General features: G+C 53.8%; 3 protein-coding genes across 5 annotated transcripts; 1 reads left to right on the forward strand and 2 right to left on the reverse strand.

The window, feature by feature from the left end:
• Positions 1-6,369: 6,369 nt before the first annotated feature.
• RPS9 (ribosomal protein S9) lies at positions 6,370-12,936 on the forward strand. Of its 2 annotated transcripts, none has more exons than XM_057496658.1 (5): positions 6,370-6,519; positions 6,781-6,902; positions 7,137-7,259; positions 11,589-11,775; positions 11,868-12,015. In XM_057496658.1, the coding sequence occupies exons 2-5, from the start codon at positions 6,806-6,808 to the stop codon at positions 11,878-11,880; spliced, it is 420 nt and encodes a 139-aa protein (XP_057352641.1). In that variant the 5' UTR covers positions 6,370-6,519; positions 6,781-6,805; the 3' UTR covers positions 11,881-12,015. The 2 variants fall into 2 exon arrangements, with proteins under 2 accessions (XP_057352641.1, XP_036737362.1); XM_036881467.2 differs by lacking the exon at positions 11,868-12,015 and adding an exon at positions 12,686-12,936 and having other exon boundaries at positions 6,379-6,519.
• Positions 12,937-12,957: 21 nt separating this feature from the next.
• LOC118910236 (leukocyte immunoglobulin-like receptor subfamily B member 2) lies at positions 12,958-15,274 on the reverse strand. Of its 2 annotated transcripts, XM_057496664.1 has the most exons (3): positions 14,852-15,269; positions 14,606-14,658; positions 12,958-14,089 (listed from the first exon to the last, which is right to left on the reverse strand). In XM_057496664.1, the coding sequence occupies exons 1-3, from the start codon at positions 14,925-14,927 to the stop codon at positions 13,946-13,948; spliced, it is 273 nt and encodes a 90-aa protein (XP_057352647.1). In that variant the 5' UTR covers positions 14,928-15,269; the 3' UTR covers positions 12,958-13,945. The 2 variants fall into 2 exon arrangements, with proteins under 2 accessions (XP_057352647.1, XP_057352646.1); XM_057496663.1 differs by having other exon boundaries at positions 14,606-15,274.
• Positions 14,960-18,606, reverse strand: LOC130678847 (leukocyte immunoglobulin-like receptor subfamily A member 3). Its single transcript, XM_057496679.1, is given in 9 exon segments — positions 14,960-15,003; positions 15,281-15,493; positions 15,810-16,109; positions 16,406-16,684; positions 16,862-16,975; positions 16,978-17,160; positions 17,278-17,556; positions 17,708-17,743; positions 17,949-18,606. Coding segments are annotated over 9 exon segments (1,497 nt in total). The 5' UTR covers positions 17,998-18,606.
• Positions 18,607-20,034: the final 1,428 nt, after the last annotated feature.

The raw sequence follows: 20,034 nt of genomic DNA on the forward strand, positions 1-20,034 counted from the left end.
CCACCTCAGTCCATACTGAGCCCCATACTCCAGCAGTGTCAGCAAAGGCCTTCTGCAACCAAAGATTTAAATAAAAGTCCAAATTCTCACAACGCTATGTCAAAAACGCCCAGGTTTCCTTTAAAAAAAAAACATTCCTAAGAAGACAGGAAAGTCTCATCTCGAGTTGAGCACCCTTGTCAGCAGAGGCTACAATGGATATGATACAATGTTGGAACTCTCTAGCAAGGATTGTAAAGCTGCCACAGGAAAATGCTTTGATGGGCAATTACTCTCACGTTTACATTACATCTAAAAACATAGAAAGCCTTGGCACAGAATAGAAGGCATAAAGGAGAACACAATAAAAATTTAAGATCTGAAAAATACAATGATTCAGATGCAAGGCTCTTTAGATGGCGGGGCTGAGCGGCAGAAATGGGGGGAGGGAACAGAAGAAATAATGAACGACATGACAGAAGAATAGAAATGGCTCCATCTGAGCAGCCGGAAGCAAACAATCTGGAAAGGAAAATGAGCAGAGCCTCAGGGACCTGTGGGACTGCAACGGAAGAGTGAACCACGGTGGGAGCAGAGTCCTAGCAGCAGAGGAGAAAGAGGATGATACTGAAAAACTGTTCAAGAAGTAATGCTGAAATTTCTCCAGATTTGGCAATAGCCATAAACCCACATGGTCATGAAACTCAATGAGCCCCAAGTAGGATAAGGACAAAAGAAATCTGTGCAGAGATGCATCAGAATCCAACGAAGGAAAACAAAAGAAGAAGTTCCTGGAGTGCCCTGACACAGAAATGCGACCTCCCCTGTGGAGGAAAAGCCCATTCAAATGGCAACAGGCTTCTTTCTCATCAGAGACCTGAAGGCAGAAGGAGGGGCCTCAGCATCCTTCCAGTGTAGGAGGAAAAGAACTGGCAACCCTAAATTCTACAGATGGTTGGGGAATCAGAACTTTGTCAGGTGAAAGGGGACTAGGAGGGTTTATCACAAGCCGACCTGCCCTAAATGAACAGCCAAAGGAAGTTCTTGACCAGAAAAGGAAGTGATACAAAGGAATCTTGGAGGCTCAGGAACAAGAAAGCAGAAGGGGGGACACCCAGTGCCCAGGATGGAAAGTCACAACCATTCAGCTACTTTTCCTCCATAGCACTTGCCTGACCTTATTTTCAAATTTTCAGGCACAGAAACACTCATGCATGATCTTCAATGATGTTGGCACATTTTGTTAATCTACTAAAGTTTTAAGGAATAAGGATAAATTAAAGCTTTTCTTTAATTCCCAGAGCATGCACAGCAATGAGAGATGCTTGAATTTCATGCACTACAGACAGACACTGTTTCACTGCTCCTTGCTTTATTGTACTTAGCAGATTCTGCATTTTATACAAATTGAAGGTTTGTGCCAACTCTCCACCCTGGGAGACTATCAGTGCCATTTTTCCAACAGCGTTTGCTCGCTTCCTGTCTCTGTGTTATATTTAGTAACTCTCATGATATTTCGAGCTTTTTCATTACCATATAATGTTCCTCCCGGTGATCTTTGATGTCACTATTGTCATTGTTTTGGGGCTCCATGAACCCCAACCATACACGATGATGAACTTAATAAATGTGTTCTGACTGCTCCACTGACCTGCTATTCTCATCTCTCTCTCTCTCTCCTTGGACCTCTCTATTCCCTGAGACTCAACACTATTAGAATTAGGCCAATTAATAACCCTACAATGGCCTCTAAGTATTCAAGTGAAAGGGTCTTTCACTTTAAATCAAAAGCTAGACAAAATTGAGAAAGGCATGTCAAAAGCTAAGATAGTCCAAAAGCTGGGCCTCTTGCACCATAGTTATTTACACTGTGATGCAAAGGAAAAGTTCTTGGAGGAAATGAAAAGTACTTGCTGCTCGTGAACACACGAATGATAAAACAGCAAAACAGCCTGATTGGAGAAGGTTTCAGTGGCCTGGATAGAAGATCAAACCAGCCACAATATTCCCTTAAATCAAAGCCTAATCCAGAACAAGGCCCTCTCTTCAATTCTATGAAGGCTGAGAGAGGGGAGGAAGCCGTAGAAGGAAAGTGGGAAGCTAACAGAGGTTGGTTGATGAGGTTTAAGGAATGAAGCCATCTCCTTAACAGAAAAGTGCAGGGGGAGCAGCAGGTGCTGATGGAGAAGCTGTAGCAAGGTATCCAGCAGATCCAACTCAGAGAAAGAATGAAGTGGCTACACTAAACAGTGGACTTCCAGCCTAGATGAAACAGCTTTCTATTGGAAGACAATGTCATCTAGAACTTTCATAGCTAGCGAGAAGTCAGTGCCTGACTCCAAAGCTTCAAAAGATAGGCTGACTCTTTTATTAGGGGCTAATGCAGCTGGTAACTTTAAGAAAGCAGTGCCCATTGATTATCCCCAAAATCCTAGGGCCCTAAAGGATATGCTAAATCTACTCTGCTTGTGTTCTATAAATGGAACAACAAAGCCTGGATGACCGCATGATTGTTTACATGCTTTACCGAATATCTTAAGGCCCCTGTTGGAATCTACTCCTCAGAAAAGAGGGTTCCTTCAAAATATTACTGCTCATTGACAATGTACCTGGTCATCCAAAAGCTCTGATGGAGATGGACAATGAAATTATGGTGTTTTTAAGCCCATTAACAACATCCATTCCACAGCCCATGAATCAAGGAGTAATTTTGACATTCAAGTCTTATTATTTAAGAAATACATTTTGTAAGGCTGTACTGCCATAGCTAGTGATTCCTCTGCTGAATCTGGGCAAAGTCAATGGAAAACCTTCTGGAGAGGATTCACCATGCTAGATGCCATTTAGAACATTCATGATTCATGGGAGAAGAGGTCAAAGTATCAACATTAACCGGAGTTTGGAAGAAGTTGATTCCAACCGTGAAGATGACTCTGGGAGGTTCGAGACTCCAGTGGAGGAAGTTACTGCAGATGTGGTGGAAACAGCAAGAGAGCTGGAATTAGAAGTGGACCCTGAAGATGGGACTGAATGGCCGCAACCTCGTGATCAAACTTGAATGCGTTAGGAGTTTCTTCTTATGAATGAGCAAAGACAGTGGTTTCCTGAGAGGGTATATGTTCCTGGTGAAGATGCTAAGATGCTGTGAAGATTGTTGAACTGACCACAAAGGATTTAGAATATTACATAAACCTAGTTGATAAAGCAACAACAGGTTTTGAGAGGATTGGCTCCAATTTTGAAAGAAGTTCAACTGTGGGTTAAATGTTATCAAACAGCATCCCATGTTAGAGAGCAATTGTTCAAAAGGAAGAGTCGATCGATGTGGCAAACTTCACTGTTGCCTTATTTCAAGAAATTGCCACAGCCACCCCAGTCTCTGGCAGCCACCACCCTGATCAGTCAGCAGCCATCAACATAGAGCAAGACCCTCCACCAGCAAAAAGATTATGACTCACTGAAAGTCAGATGATGGTCATCAATTTTTAGCAATAAAATATTTTTTAATTAGGGTGTATACTTTGCCTTTAGACATAATGCTATTGCACAATTAATAGACTATGGTATAGTGTAAAACTAACCTTTATGTGCACTCGGAAACCAATAAATTCATTTGCGGTAGTCTGGAACCAAAGCCACAGTATCTCCTAGGGGCTGTCGGAGGATAAAATAGTGACAAAGGAGATCAAAAAACGGTGTGTAAGTTCCTCCGGGTGATAAATGGCACCAAGGTGGAGCAGAATATATAGCAAGAGATTCCAGAACATTTTCCCTGTTCTGGAAATCTTAGGCTATAAGCTGCTGTTCTTGATAAAGGGGCATAAAGCCTTTTTATCATTGTACCTCAAGTTAAGAAAAAAAAAAAGGAACTTTCTTAGAGACCTTCCCTGACCATCCTATCTGAAGTACCATCCTCCCTTGCCATTTTCAGTTATTTTTTTCAAAGCACCACACTCTGAAATAATATACACTTGTTTGACATTATTATCATTTTCCTGTTCCCCTCATTAAGACTTGTGAAAATAAAGGGAAACCTCACTAAAATAGAGTCCTGAGGCTAGAAGGAGGCGCCTTACCACACAAAGCCAATTACAGGATGAAATGTCAATGACAGATGCCAACAGAAGAACCCTCAACAGGAAAGAATGAGCAATTACAGGTCCCAAGAGGAGATGTACGGGACATGACCTATGAAATCGGGTACCCCTGACACTCGGCCAATGAGTAGCTGTCATCACCCTGAACTCTGGCAGCTCTACAGTAGAACTTCACTTAAAACAACCCCTCCCAACTTCCTCCAGCTCCATAAAATAACATTCCTTGGGCTGCACTATGGTTGTACTGGATCCTGTTTCCTTGTCCCGGATTGCAATTGTCTACTATAAATAAGAAAGAATAAACCCAATTCTGCTGGTAAAATAACTGACGGTTTTATTTTTGAGGTCAGTAGCCTCTAATCTCCGTGAGTAGTGGGGCTGTTTGATCTATTCCATTTCTCCATGTAGAACTATTCCTTGTGCTGCTCAGTTAATCCCTGTTGCATAAAGGAATTAAGGAGGCCCACGTGGGGGGCACCCCCCAGAGGGACAAAACGACCTAGGTGAAAGTATGGCCCGGAGCTAGTTACAAGTGGAGCCTGAAGAATTTTTTTCCCCTTATCTACAAAAAAGCAAGCAAGGCAAAAAAGGAATCACATTGTTACAGAAAACCAGAAAACCTGGACTGGATCTGTTGCATCCAGGACTGAAGGAAAGTGTAAGATAAATTCTAACTGAAATAAGCAGGCAACAAAGGGCCAGGCAGTTTATTTGAGCGCAATCCCGGGCAAGGTTCACCAGTCTGTGCAAATACAGGCTGCTGAAGTCGTGCCCAGCAGGGCAGGCAGCGAGTTTTTAAAGAAGGTAGGGGGAGGCAGAGCTTAGATTTACAGGGGTGCGAGGATTGGCTAGCCTAAGGCAGATTTTTCAGGTTGGGAGGGGGCAGCAGCCGGGGGCTTTGGCACGTCATCAGTGTTCAACGTGCTCACCCCTCCCTCCGTGCCTCCAACCTTACAGAAAGGACTCGGCTTGGTGTTGCAGGTAAGTCAGATATAGTGAGACGAGAGACCAAAGTCAAGAAAACAAAGTAAGTTTTAATACACTCTGCATAGAGTAGCAGAGCGGGCCTGCCTAAGATAGGACAGGCAGGCGTGGATGCTCATTCTGAGGCTTCTTTTATGTGGTTTTGGCAGGGCAGAGAGGTCCTTGATTGACAGCTGTCAGCTCTCTAGGCTTGTTCTGATTTGGTGAAGTGGGGACAGGGGCTGTCCTGTGCTTGCTCCTCTGATATTTCTTATCTGGGGGACACTGAACATTTCCTGAGTCATCCCTGGACCCTGTGGCTTCATCTGATTAACTCTGAGTCATTTCTGGCTTTCTGGTTCCACCTGATCAACTCTCTGAGTCATCTTTGGAGGGCCCTTTCTCCTTTCCATCCAGCTCATTTCTGTCTTTCTGCCTAACAGATCGCTGAGGGGAAAAACCAAGGGGCACTTGAAGGTCTTGGGAGGCAGAGGTTTATTTTACCACGGCGGGCTCAGAGGAGAGTGATCTCCAAAGGCCATGCCTTTTATACATGTACTACAAAGTTAAGGGGAGAGTCAGCACCCAGAACCTTGCAGTAGGAGCTATTAGGTCACTAAAGGTGTATTCAGGATGCTAGTTATATTTTAATCCATTTCTGTAGAGGTTACCCTGATACCGTATTATAAACTAATGGGCTTCCATGACTATGATTAACAAGCTGTTCCATACCACTGAGTCAAGGTTGGGGTGTGGAAAACATTGTTACATCGTTTCAATCTCAAGCACCCAAGCACCTTGTGATTCCTTTATATTCTGGAAGCCTTAACAGAAACTTTGTTTCCTTGACTTTCTTAGCTTTCCTGGCTTCCTACCAAACCCGGATGGGGGGATGGGATTTGAGAACTGAGTGTTTCCTCGTCAATATCAGGATGTGAAAGTGAGCTGTGTCCCCGTAGGCTGACTCGCAGAATTGCCATTTCCGTGAATAAATACCTCTCTCCTCAGACAGGTCTGTGGCCAAGGTTCGAAAGGGCAGGCTGGCTTCCCGCTCTGCTTCAGGGTGACATTATTCTAATTTCATTATTCATGGGATTAACGGAGCATCTTCTGGAAGGAGTGCCAGCCCTCTGGGAGCCTTTTCTCGTAGCCAGGCGGGCTAAGGTCTAGAAGGTGGCGGTGCCTTAACTTCCCCAACTTCGCGTCGCGCCTCAGGCTGGCCGGCGGGACCCAGGGGCGGAGGAGGGGTCCCACCGCTCAGGGTGCGCGCCGGACTCACTGAGGAAGACACGCAGGCACCTTTCTTAGCACGCCGCTCTAACCCAACCTCCCGTTTCGGCTGCTTTTCTGCCCGCCAACGCGTTTTCTGATTGGTGCGGGTGTGCGCCGTGCGTGCTGACGTCGAGGCGGCAGCGTTGCTATAAGACTGCGGCTGAGGCACGTGAGCTCCTCTTTCTCAGTCACCGGGGGTTCGTGTGAGGTGAGCTCTGCTGCCGTACTTTTTAGCCCGGGTGTGGGTGTAAAAGCGTGTGGGCTTCCGGAGCTTTAATGAGTACACTAAAGAGGTCGCAAGTGATGAGGGTGGCTGGACAACACTGCAATACGGCTGTGCGGCTGCTAGCGGGTATAAAAGCCTCAGGGACAGCTCTCGCGAGAGTTTGGGGTGCTACGAGGTTTCAGTGCAGTGGGTGTGCGCAGGCGCCGCCAGGCGTTCTCACGCTCATCTTGTATTCTCGCGCAGGCGCAGACGGAGAAGTGGGGCCAACATGCCAGTGGCCCGGAGCTGGGTTTGTCGCAAAACATATGTGACCCCGCGGAGACCCTTCGAGAAATCTCGCCTCGACCAAGAGTTGAAGCTGATCGGTGAGTGACCGGAACGAGTTTTTGCTTCTCGGTTCGGGGAAGGCTAGCAGGTTGGTGAGGTCGCCCACGTGCTCGGTCTGTTCAAATCCTCCGGCGTGAGCCCGCCTACCTCTTCCTCAAGGTCAGGAATGGTGGTGGCTTAGAAAGGCTGTGTTCCGAAGCCACCACACCCGCTTTGGCGCGAGGCCGTGGGACTCAGCCTGTTGGCGCTCAGCCATACCCCTGTGTTTGCAGGCGAATACGGGCTCCGGAACAAACGTGAGGTCTGGAGGGTCAAATTTACCCTGGCCAAGATCCGCAAGGCGGCCCGGGAGCTGCTGACACTGGACGAGAAAGACCCACGGCGTCTGTTTGAAGGTGTGTGCGCGCGCGCGCTGCCCACAGGGAGGGATGAGGTGCGCCTGTCCACTGATCGGAGTGAACATGGAACAGTTGCATCAGATGTTAGTGGGAACAGCGCGTCTGGATCCAAGTCTCTTTCGTTGTGTGCATGGCTGATTTACACGAACGCTGGTGCCCCCGTTCTTGACTAGAACTGATAATGCCAAGCAGGCTTGGGCACTAGGCTGTAGCTGTGTATAATGTGGCAGAGATTCTTACTGATCTCGCTTGCTAGTGGTGGGAATAGGCCCGCGCGTCTGGCACTGACAGCCGGAGGGGGAAGGGGCTTGGCCTGTGTCCTTCCTCATCCCTTCAGGTCAGGGAGGGATGTACAGCAGAGGCCTAACCGGGGAGAGGACCTGTGAGTGTCGCTGGGAAGGACGTCTCAGGTGATAATCTGGGGAGGGGTTGCAAGTACACAGGAGCTGGAGATTTTTTTTTAACTGCGGAAAGATGAAGAACGAAATTTATCATATTGACCATATTATAGATTCCTTTGCTTAAGGTGTTAGATTTCCACTTGAGATGATGAGTTAGTGGAGGGCTCTCCAGAGCAAAGGTTGACATATCACACAATTTTACCAACTCCCCTCAGACTAAGGAGATGACAACGTTAAAGTAGTTGATACCTTCTTATAGACTAAGTGCCCTTTTTAAGCCTTTCCTACATGTTAATTACATGAGAGCTTTTTAGAGGAATCCTAGGGACTCTAACTCCAAAATAATAATCTTATCTGTTAACTGTTATGTATGCTTACGTTGTACCTCTGGTATGTGAACGTATGTGATTGTAATGATGAGGAAATACACAGAAAGTTCTCAAATCCGCCCCATCCCACCCCCCCTCCGGGTTTGGTAGGAAGCCAGGAAAGCTAAGAAAGTAAAGGAAACAAGGTTTCTCTTCAGGCTTCCAGAATGTAAAGGAATCATAAGGTGCTTGGGTGCTTGAGATTGAAACGATGTAACAGTGTATTCCCCCCACTCCCACCCCAACCGTGACTCTGGTATGAAACAGCTTATTAATCATAGTCATGGAAGCCCATTCGTTTATAATACGGTATCAGGGTAACCTTTACAGAAATGGATTAAAATATAACTAGCATCCTGAATACACCTATAGTCACCTAATAGCTCCTACTGCAAGTTTCTGGGTGCTGACTTCCCCCTTAGTTTTGTAATAAATGTATAAAATGCATGGCCCTGCTATACTCAGGGCTCAGACCTTTGGAGATCACTCTCCTCTGAGCCTACGGGTGTAAAATAGACCTCCGCCTTCCAAGACCACCTAGTGCTGCTTGGTTCTTCCGTCAATGATCCAGTCCAGGTTTTCTGTAACAGTAACAGATTTGAAGTCTGGCTGTACATATTTCTGTGACTTGTTTACAACAGCTTTTATTGCCATGTGTCCTTAGTGTCCCCTAAAGTCTGTCACCTTGTTGCCTTCGTCTGGGTAGTGCTTTTGGCCTGCGCTTGGGGGAATCTTGATCTGCGGTGGAAAGTGGGAGGGGCTGGGAGTCGAGCCTGGCTCTTGCAGTTTCAAGCAGTGGGTTGCCTTTTCTCCCTGCCTGGGACCAAGGAGGGAGCTGCGTGTACACGTGGGCCCTCACTGGTGAGAATGCTCATTTGCCCAAGAGCTTGGGATGGGAGCTGCTATAACCATTCTGATTTTATGACACTTAAGTCTCTCCCCACTACCCGAAACCAGAGGTTTTCATTCTTATCCTGTTACTTCATAAACCCTTTTGATGATACCATGGAAATTCAGGGATCCCCTCCCCCATGGCAGCTGCTCTTTGGTGGGACTTTATCCCTGACGCTGGGGACCAGGCCACAGCTAGTGCTGGTCTCCGGGAGGACTGTAAACGCACTGGAGCCCGAGGTTGGGGCAGGTGAGCGGCAGGAGGCCATGGTTTCTGGTGGTTTTTCCAGGGCAGAAGTGGGGGCTGCAAGGGAAGGCCACCGGCAGGGGAAGGGCTCTCTCCTGATCCTGACTGAAGCCTTTCCGCCACGAACAGGCAGGAGGAGCCTGTGGGCTCTGCCTCTGTCTCTGGAGGCTTTTGCTCACTGGCACAGCCTGATGCTTCACGGTGTGGGGCTTTGGGCAAGAAGGTTCTCTGAGTCTCCCCTGCTAGAAAGGCTTCAGCTCTTAGCAGCAGCCAACATTTGGCTGGCAGTTCATTGAGACATAGGCATGAACTCCATCCTCACAGCAGCTTAAAAGTGTATTACATCTATTCTTCAGGTCAGAAACTAAGCCACTTTAATGCTTGCCTTGTATCATAATTACAAGGGAGGGTCTCTGCCTACTGGGTTGCATTTGTAAAACATTCTGTTAATGGTGCCCACGGAGGTTTCATCTGCATTGACAGTTCCTGTCACACCTGGTGAGAATTCTGTGTTGGTGGAATGGCTGGCCCTCCCCGTTGGTGTCTTTTCTTTAAGATGTAGATGTTTTAATAGTATACCTGAAATATCATTATGATGGTGGTTTTATCTTATCTGAAAGTCTCTGAGATTTTAACCTTGGGATTGTGAAATGTTGCTGACCTGATAGCTTCCTGTGCAGGGATCGTTCTTACAAGTGAGGCCACAGTTCTGTCTCTGACCTCCTCACTCAGCAGAGTGCCCCTAGGGCTCTTGCAGATGGCCTGGTTAGGGCTGAGTAGCCCTCTGTTGTATACACGTCACCACAGAGTCTCCATTTACCCATCAGTCGGCGCTTTGGTTGTTCCGTGTCTCAGCCGTTGTTAAATAATCCTGCAGGGAACACGGGGGTGCAGATGCCTTTGGTTTGTTTTTTGTTTTTTCTTTACAGATAAATACCCAGAAGTGGAATTGCTGGGTCGCACAGTAGATCTGCTTTTCATTTCTTGATGAACCTCCGTACTGCTCTCCGCGGTAGCTGCAGCATGTCCGTCCCCACCAGTGGTGCTTGAGGTCCCTGTGCCCCCATCCTCCAGCTCGCGTTACCTCACAGGTGTGAGCTGACAGCTCTTGGTTTGGGTTTGCGTTTCCCTGATGGAAGCACTCAGCACTTTTCTGTGTGCCTGCTGACCACCTGTACGGCTTTGGGGAAATGTCTGTTCACATCCTCTGCTCATTTTTTAACTGCATTGCTTGTTCGGCTGTTGAAGTGTGTGAGGTCTTTGTCCATTCTGGGTGTTGACCCCCAACCCCTTTTCAGATAGTATGGTTTGCAGGCACTCCTGTCCCATGGGCTACCTTGTTGTTTTGTGTATAGTGTCCTGTGCTGTGCAGAGGCTTTACTTTGATGCGGTTCCACTTCATAATTGTCGCTTGTGATTTGGTGTCATATCATACTGCCAAGACCCATGTCGGGGAGCTTACGTCTATGTTTGCATAGGAGTTTCATGATTCAGGTCTTAGTGTCAGGTCTTTAATCTGCTTCGCTTATGTTTTGTGTGTCAGAGGTCCAGTGTCACTCTGAACAATGCCGTTGGAATTTTGACAGGGATCGCACTTGAACCTGTGGACTGCTTTGGGCGGCATGGCCATTTTGACCGTATTCTTCCAGTCCATCAGCACAGGGTTCGCACTTACCCATGTCTTCAGTCTCTTTCTTCTGTGTACAGGCGCTTCATCTTTTTAAGGAAATGAAGTTTGGGGCTTTTACCCCAGTGCCGAGATGTTAGCTAGCTTTAAGCCTGTGTGGTGACCACGGCTGGGCTGGGAAGGGGCGTGGCCCCAGGGTCTCAAGGGCAGTCCGGAGTAGTGGTCTCCTGCGGCCAGGTACCGAGGCCTCTGAGCCCGGAGTGGTTGGAAGAAGGGTGGAAGCTGACCTCAAGGTCACTTCATGCTGGGCATCATTAGGTTACAGCCACACCATCTTTTTTTAGTGGAGAATCATACGTATAAAGCGAATGGCACAACTCAGGTTGAACACATTCTGTCTTAGACTTTTCACAGGCCCAAAAGTGAGGTTCCAATTCTACAGATGAGGAAGATGGCTTCCCACAGTGCTTCCTTAGGGCAGTGGTGGTTTACCAGCAGCACCTGGTGTTTCCAGATGATTCAAGGCCTCTTACAGGAGTTGTCTCGTTCTCTGCCCTAACGGCTCTGAGGAGGGTGGTGCTCCTGTTCTCAGATGAAAACCGGTGGCATGGTGGCCTGCCTTTGGGTGTGAGGGTCCCATGAGTCACACGGGCTGGTGCGCGGGCCCTGTGTCAGGGTTCCCTCTGACCTACTTGTGCCCCCATCACAGCACAGCTACCAGGGCATGGGTCTGAACCCAGGACGTCTGCAGTCAGCTGCAACCCACATCAGGTGTCCTTCCTCTCTTCTCAGGCAATGCCCTGCTGCGGCGACTCGTCCGCATCGGGGTGCTGGATGAGGGCAAGATGAAGCTGGATTACATCCTGGGCCTGAAGATCGAGGACTTCCTGGAGAGGCGCCTGCAGACCCAGGTCTTCAAGCTGGGCTTGGCCAAGTCCATCCATCATGCCCGTGTGCTGATCCGCCAGCGCCACATCAGGTAGCCCCTCTGGGCTCCCCTAGTCTTGTCCCTGCGCTGTCCCCTCTCATGGTTGCCCCTCAGTAAGCCTGCTGTTGCTGTCTCCTGTGCAGCCCTCGGAGGTGACAAAGAAATGAGCTCACCTTGAGGGTGCAGACTGACCCCCTGCAAACAGCTCATTGGGGGTTCTGGGGACAGCCTCATCCCCCCCCATAGCCCAGCGCAAGGGTCACTGCGGCCTGAGCCGTACACCTTGTGAAGGCGCCTGCTGGGCACGCAGGCAGCTGGACAGGTAACAGCTCCTGGAGCCCCCACTGAAATCACTGGGCTGCTTCTGGGCCCGCTTGTGAAGTCTGTCCAGAACCTGGTCACCACCACATCCTCACAGTCCAGGGTCATGCTGTGTGCCAGGGACTCAGCTGGCTGGCTCGGGTGGCAGGTGGTGCAAAGCAGACCAGTCAGAGGGTATGTGGGTCTTTACCTGGGTTCTCAGTTTGCCTTCCTGCGCAATGGGCACCACTGCGGGGAAGCTGCAGTAAGTGGGTGACATACTTGGCCCCTGAATCTTCCCCAGCCATTCATTATCCCTGTGACCCCTGGGCAAGAGCCTCACTACACTTATTTGTGAAGTCACCTCCCAGAACCTAGCCTCACATGTCTGCCCAGTTAGAGTATTTGAAAATCCGGCCTGGGGTCCATATGCTCAGACCTCAGCTCATCCCTGTGGTCGTATGGGCTGCTTCCGAGTTTCCCTCCACTTCCGTGAGATGCAAGTGTGGATGAAACCCGTCTGGGCCTTTGTGTGTATTAGGGGGTGCCCTTAGGTGCTGTGCTGCTTCAGGGTTGGTGCCGCTGTGGCCCCAGCCTGGAGTCTGGGCTCACCAGGGCCCTAATCCCCCGGCCCCTCACCTGTCACCCCCGCCCCATGCAGGGTCCGAAAGCAGGTGGTGAACATCCCGTCCTTCATCGTCCGCCTGGACTCCCAGAAGCACATTGACTTCTCCCTGCGCTCTCCCTACGGCGGCGGCCGCCCTGGCCGCGTGAAGAGGAAGAATGCCAAGAAGGGCCAGGGAGGGGCTGGAGCAGGTGATGACGAGGAGGAGGATTAAGCCCACCCTCTCCCCCTTGGGCTGCGGGTTGTCTGGTTTCCCAGGCAGATAATAAAGCAGGACTCACACCTTACAACGTGTTTATTGGTGTGCCTCTCACCCCCTCTGAGCCACAGCCTCGTGTAGTGGGAAGGGCACGGACCAGGTTGCGCTTGCATTAGAGTGCCTGGTCAGCTGTGTGGCTCCCTGCTCGTCCTCTTGGGGAGGGGCTACAGCAGTGAGCAGGACCAGCACCTTCCCACACCGCTGTCACAGGGTCAGGGAGCGTCCTGGGGGACAGAGCCGGCCGTTAATGCATGGGGTGCAGTGGGAAGGAGTCACTTCCAGGCAGAGCAGGTGGCAAGTGGAGGTCAGGGTCAGGCACACTGGGGCAAGGAGCCGAGAGCTGATCCCATGCAGACACCACCTGGGGTTGCTGGTGATGAACAGACTGGTTTTTGGTGGGGAACACTAGACAGAATCACAGCTGCTTTCGAAGCTTATTAAGGTCAAGACTGGTGGCAAGTTCCCAACTGTGGGTCTTAAGATACAGATTTGGGGAAGTGGAAGTCCTCCGCATCAGTGGCCTGTGGGAAACGGGCATCTAAGGACACCTGGGGGTGGGACGGCAGGCTTCCCTTTTTCTCTTTGGTGAGCTGCCCTGGCCCAGGAAGGGAAGGGGCTTGGTCTCAGGAAATGAGAAAATGAGAAGCATTTGGAGTTGAGCAACCCCCTCACAGGCTGCAGCGGGTCCCTGTCTGGGGGCTTTTGGACTCAGGTCAGCCAAGTGCACGGCTTCACAGTGACCCTTGGGGTGCTCGGGCCCTGCTGAGTGGCTGTGGGGCCTGCAGGAGATTCCCCAAGTCCTTGGCCCTGCCCTCCCCTCCACAGGCCAGGGTTGCTTGCCACTTGACACAGGTTCCTGGTGGCAGCTCTGAGGGATCTTTGCAGTCCGCAGGTTGCCTTGGCTGGGGCTGTAAGGTGGGCTTTGATCCTGGGAAGCAGGCGGCTCCTGAAAGGCCCTGGGAGCTCCTGGTGGTCCGTGTCCGGTATCCAGGCTGGCCGCAGTCTCTCCCTGGTGTGGGAGTCTGGTCCTTCCTGGGCTAGTGGGTGGCCAGAGCCGCATACACGCCGGGCTCTGCTGGGGGCTGCCCTGCTTGGGAGGGAGGAGGCGCCCGTGTCTCCTGTCCAAGGGTCAGGTGATTCAGCTCCGCATCGGTCACCTGGGGCTCTTCAGATGCTCTGGCCTGAGGGGAAGGGGGGGAAGCCTGAGGCGTGAGGAAAGGGTGCACTCGCTGGGGGTCTTGGGTCTTTGGGGCTGTGCTAGGGACCAGGTCTCCTTGCCTCCTTGCCCTCCAGGCTGCCTGGGAAGAAGGTACGAAGGTGGGGGGTGTGACGGGGACATGGGGAGCTGGCATGTGGTGCAGGAAGAGGTGGGGCCTGAGGCGGGATGGGGCATGGAGAAGCGGCCATTCGCTGGGGTGAGCTGGTGGTGGCCCGTGTTGCCTTCAAGGCAACACAGCCATTGGGCAGATGGGACACTGCGGTAGGCTTTAGGTCCCCTTGCGCAGGCATAGGACGTTCAGCCTTTACACCAGGCTGCCTGCTTGAAGGTCACACTAGACCGACGTAAGAGAATGAGGGGAAGGGTCACCGCAGCCCGGAGTGGCGTGCTGGAAGGGAGAGGCTGGGAGGGTGCTGCCCGCCGGGTCTGCACCACGACAAGCAGGCGTGTGGCCTGGCCAGGACCAGCGGGAGCTCACCTGACTCTCCAGCTGCCTGTCGTCCTCAGGCTGTGTGTCTTTCACGACTTCATCTGTTGGGAACAGAACTAAGTCCCCATCTTTTGCCAAGATACCACACGTGGCAGAGGCTCGGAGAGGGTCGGCCGGGGCTAAGGCTGCCCAGCACCAGATCTCGCCAAGTCGCCCCCAGACCAGAGCATTTTCCACCCAGTCTCCATCCCCGCTGCCTGCTCGCGGCCCGGGGCGGCCCCCTCTCCTGCTCACAGAGGGTCTCCTCCTGGTCATCCGCAGTGGGGCCAGAGCTGGGGAGGAGATGGACGGTCGGGGGCCAAGGGGCCATGGGTGGGGTTTTGGGGGTCTCTGGGAGAGGTCTCACCTCTGCGGGCCTCTGTCCTTCGGTACTATCGTTGAGGCTCCTGCGGGGGCAGAGGGGGAAGGGAGTCAGCCTCCGGCCCAGCCCAAACCCTCCCCTGGGGTTGCATTAAGATCCACAGGGGATCTAGGGGCTGAAAAGACTGAGTCCATCTCCAGGTGGACTTCAAGAAAAAGCTACCGTCAAACCACAAAACCCATAGGTTCTCAAATATTTTGTATGTTTGAAAAGGCAGAAGATCCTCTGAAACACGTGTTCTCACATTTGATCCCTTCACGTTTTCTCATGGGAGGTAAATGCTGGAGTTTTCCTAAGCTGACCTTTCCCTGCCCTGGTCCCCCCCACACACCCCGACCCCGGCTGGGCCCCGGGAGCCCCCCCTGCGCCCCGGCTCCCCCGTCCCCACTCATCCGGCTTCCTGCGCCTGCGCAGCCGCTGGCGGCGGAGCAGGAGCAGCAGCAGGACGGCCAGCAGGAGGGCGCAGGCCGCGGAGACCCCGGCGAGGACCAGCACCGGCCACTTCGGGCCTGAGGCTGGGCGGGGTGCAGGGCCGTTCAGGGGCGCCCGCAGGGGGCCAGGCAGGGTGTCCCTCCACCTCTGCCCGCAGGCCGCCCACCACCCACGTTACAGGCGGGGAGCGGGGGCGGGAGGGGCCCGGGACTGGCTCCCTGTGCCCCCCTCCTGCCCCTGGGGGGTACGGGAGACAAGCTGAGGGTCTGTCCTTATCACCTTGCACCTGAACACCCGACATCGCCCTACTTCCCCACCCTGAGCAATGTCACCTTCACTGTGCAGACGGGACAGGCCCTGGGCGACCGAGCTCAGACAGGACAGGACAGGGCCCCTCACCTGAGACCCGGAGCTCCAGGGGGTCACTGGGGTGTGACAGCAGGAAGGGGGAGCTGCTGTTTGAGCTGTAGCACCTGTAGGTCCCCTCCTGGTCTGAGGTGACAGGGCTCAAGGTGAAGCTGGCCCGGAAGGGTGCAGCTGTGTCTCTCCCTCGAAGGTGCTGGGGAGGAGCAGGTGACCCCTCCTTGGACAGATGGAAGGAGTCCCCCCAGAGCTCAGAGAGGCACTGCAGGGTTACTGTCTCTCCCCAGGACACAGAGGGCCCCGGCTGGACCGAGAGGGAGGGTTTCTCGGACATTCCTGTGGAGGGGAAGGGCTTGGTGTGTAGAGAGCTGCCCCTCCCCACACACCGTGCACCCGGAGCTGAGGGTCCCCGTCCTCTCTGCAGAAACTCTGACCCCTCTCAGCTGCCCTCAGTCTCTGGGGAGGGGTCTCTGTCTCCGAGCCCCTCGGTGCCCCTTTCTCACTCCCTCCCCTCGGACCCCTGGCCCACCTCAGCCTCTGCTCCAAGATCCTTCCCTGGCCCCCATCACCACCTGGGCCACCCGGGGCCCAGCGCCTGAGCAGACAGGACCCAGGCAGGGAGGGGACCTCACCCGTGACCAGGACGTCCAGGGGAGCGCTGGGGGCCGACCACGCATGGGACACATTGTGTGCCCCGTAGCATCTGTACCGGCCCCCGTGGGTGCCATTTGCTTGGCCCAGGGGGAAGTCGGGGCTGGGCTGCCCACCCAGAGGCTGGGGGGTCGGGAGCCCCTCCTTGGTCAGGGTGAATCTGTCAAAGCCGGCCTCCGAGCGACACTGCAGGGTCAGGCTGTGTCCAGACGGCACCAGCGCACCAGGCCGGGCTGAGAGGGAGGGCTCCTTGTACACGCCTGGAGGGGGACAGGCCCCTGGGGCTGCAGTGGCCATGCCCACTGGTCCCTCCCCAGCCTCCCGCCTGGGCTGCTGGCCCCAGGCCGCCAGCGTCACTGGCCCTCCCCCGCCCAGGCTTCCACAGGCTGGTCACTTTGGGGTCAGGAAATAGCCAGGGCTGAGCCAACCTCCCTCACCTGTGACCTCCAGGGTCAGAGGGCCGCTGGGGAGTGACCACACGTAGGGGTAAGCCATGGGAGAGCTGTAGCATCGGTAGGTCCCGCCATGGGAGGTGGTGATGGGGTCCACGCGAAGCGGGCCTGCCACCCCCCAGCAGAGGGCTGCGCAGCCACGTGTTGGGGCCCGTCAGCTCCTCCCTCCTTCAGCAGGTGGAAAGTGTCCCCTGTGAACCGTGACCTACACCTGAGGGACACCGTCCCTCCTGACGCCACCACAGGGCTTGGGTCAGCCAAGAGGGCGGGTGGGTCGTACACTCCTGAGGGAGAGAGCGGAGCCGGGTTAGAGGTGCGGAGGGCGAGGGGGGCAGGTCCCCTGGGGGAGGGGCCTCCATGGGGAGGGGTCTCCGGGGGGAGGGTCTGGCACCTCCCCTCACCTGTCACCACCAGGGCCAGGGGGTCACTCCACTCTGAGCCACTCCTGCTGTGAAACGCACACTGGTACCGTCCTGCGCGGTGTGAGCTCATGGGCCCGACGGGGAAACTGGCCTCGTCCCTGAACTCATCCTGGACTATCGGGGTCCAGCGTCCGGGGTACTCTTTATACAGACTGTACGTGACAGCCTCCTGAGGCCCCTGACAGTGGATGGTCACAGGGCTGCCATTGGTGACCACGGAGCCTGGGTCAGCCCAGATGGAGGGCTTGGGGAGGGTCCCTGGAAAGGAATCAGACCTGGAGTCCGGGGGCACCCTTCCCCCGTGTCTGGCTGTCACTCCGAGGCCCCCCGGGGGGTCCCCGCGGGCCCAGAGCCCCTGTGCTCCCAGCTGCCCAGGGGCCCTGAAGCTGGAGGCCCAGGGAGGACTCACCCACCTGCACGCGGTCCCGGGGGCCCCGACACAGCCCTGGAAGAGAGGCCCCCTCTGAGCGGCCCACCCGGAAGCTCAGCCTGGCTGGGCCCCGAGCGCTGGGGTCCCTTCTGGGGCTGAGTGCTTTCTCCCCTCCCATCCCAGAGGTCCTGCCGCACTGAGCCCCCGCACCCCGGGGGTTCAGGCCCAGGCCTGGGAGGGCAGGGCGGCCCCATCCCTTCTCTGTCCCCCCGTAGCTCACCAAGGCAGAGAAGGGCAGCGAGGGTCGTGGTCGAGGCGCTGCCCCCCATGTCCCCGAGGCCAGACAGACGGACACGGGGCGTGCTGACAAGGACAGCTCCCTGTGCCTCGTGTCGGGTTCCTCTCCAGGGGCCTCTCCGGAGGGAACAGCCCCCAGCGCCCGGCTCTGCTCCCTGAAGGACGGGGCCGAGGCCGCAGCAGGCTCTGGGACCCTTCAGAGCAGAGCTGTCTCCAGACCCCACAAGCTCCACCACCCGCAGAGGGCAGGGCGCTCAGCCCGACTTCTGACTTCTGCTTCAGTTGTGCCCTCAGAGCCTGTGTGGTCTGGGCAAGTCACTTCCCCTCCTGAGGCTCCGTAAATGCAAATTTCTTCCTTCCTTCCACCATTCAGGCAATCAGCCGACTACTGGGCAGTTACCCTGTCTGGGCTCGGGGCCAGCCCCTGGGGATTCACTGGTGGAGCCAGTTTAGGTGGCGAACAATGCTGGCGTAGTCCTGTAAGCCTCCCAAGTTGGAAGAACACGAGATTCAGTAAGAGGTGGCCTGGGTCCTGAGTGATGGAGTGGCCCTCGGTGTGAGCAGGGATTAGCCCCTCGGTGGCCCTGCCTCCCATCCGGCAGAAGATGTGAGCTGTTCTCAGAACGGAGAGCCGTCAGGAGGAGGCTGGGGCCTGGTCACACAGGATCGTAGTAAGCACCAGTCTAGCATTTGGGCTTTTATTTAAGGCAGTGGAAGATTTTAAGCACCAGAGCATATGAACAGATTTCTGTTTTAAATAAACCACCATATAGAAAACGTAATACAGGAGGGCCCCATAGATAATTAACTCTTATGAGTAGTGAGAGTCCAACATTCATCTGGCGCCTGGATGACCACTATTTTACCAGCATTCATGTGGTTTTTGTGTGTAACTGCTACACAAAGCTGTCACGCAGAAGGCATCGCTGAGAGTGGAATGAGACAGACTGACTACATGGTGCAGAAGGCTGGAAAGGAGCTGGCTGGGCTCAGGGTGGCTGAGAGGGCCGCCCGAGAGAAGGCACAGAACTGACAGACAGCTGGCTGTGTGTGTGCCTGGGGAGGTGGGGTTGACTTGGTGAGCTTGGTGGTGGAGGGAGCATTGTGCCCCTGGCAGGTGGCTTTTGCTCTGGCCTGACCATCCCCAGCCTTGAATACGAGATGGTGCAGCTTGAACCTCTTTGAAGGGGGAAAGCGTTGGAGGGTTTTGAGTGGGCAGAGCAGACGGGTTAGTAGGAGAGCACTTTGGGGCTGGAAGGCGGCAGATGTGAGGGCCCAGTCAGGACAAGGGGCCGGAAGGGCTGGGGGACTTGCTGAGGAGGGCCTGGCCCAGCCGAGCGGATTTGATGATGGGTGTGAGTGCCAGCGAGCACCTGGCACTGACCACATCCATCCATCATTCCTGGTGCCCAGAGCGGCCAGTGGGGCGGGGAAGGAGGGCCCAGGGCAGGGGGAGGCATCCGGAGATGCTTCCAAGACTGGAGGTCATTGCTCAGAATGCTTGGCCCTCTCTGGCCCTGGGATTGCAGGTTTTCTAGCCCAGCGCTTCCCTGCGCAGACTCACCAGTTCCTGTAAGTTAGCACCCGCTTTCCCTCACTGACCTCCTTCATAAGTGAAGCCCTGTTCTCCTTCCTGGGCAGAGCTCTTCATCCCACACTGAATTCCTCCTCCAGGCCCTGGGTAAGAGCACAGAGCATGCATTGGAGGCAATTCAGGGATTCTCACTGAAATTAGAGCCTGAACATTTACTGGGTGTCCATCTTGAGCAGGCACCTCACCTTCCCAAGCTCCTTTTCCCCACAGTGGGGTGACAACCTCTCTTCTCAGGACTGTGGTGGTGTCCGAGACATGCAGGGGCTCATTCTGTCTGGTCTCGTGGAGGCCGTGACAGCGCCCACAGAATATAGGCCCTGGCATGGTTACAGTGCCACCATTCATACCAAGGGCCTGATGGAAGGCCACAGCCAGCTTTCAACGCCAAGTGCTGGATAAATGTCTGCATGGCCACAGTGAAAACAAGTTTCTGTCACCGAAGTGTCAGAAACACAGAGTGAATCTAGAGGCAGGC

The sequence above is a fragment of the Manis pentadactyla genome (assembly GCF_030020395.1).
Source record: "Manis pentadactyla isolate mManPen7 chromosome 15 unlocalized genomic scaffold, mManPen7.hap1 SUPER_15_unloc_1, whole genome shotgun sequence".
Classification (NCBI taxonomy): domain Eukaryota; kingdom Metazoa; phylum Chordata; class Mammalia; order Pholidota; family Manidae; genus Manis; species Manis pentadactyla.

Bases quoted from the DNA above. Each gene is read 5' to 3' on its own strand.
- LOC118910236 (XM_057496663.1), bottom strand. From the start codon at position 14,872: ATGACCAGGAGGAGACCCTCTGTGAGCAGGAGAGGGGGCCGCCCCGGG. The intron at 14,090-14,605 runs GTGAGCTCCCGC...CCTTCCCCTCAG, and splicing joins ACAGGCAGCTGGAGAGTCAG to GCCAGAGCATCTGAAGAGCC.
- RPS9 (XM_036881467.2), top strand. From the start codon at position 6,806: ATGCCAGTGGCCCGGAGCTGGGTTTGTCGCAAAACATATGTGACCCCG. The intron at 6,903-7,136 runs GTGAGTGACCGG...CTGTGTTTGCAG, and splicing joins CCAAGAGTTGAAGCTGATCG to GCGAATACGGGCTCCGGAAC. The intron at 7,260-11,588 runs GTGTGTGCGCGC...CTCTCTTCTCAG, and splicing joins CCCACGGCGTCTGTTTGAAG to GCAATGCCCTGCTGCGGCGA.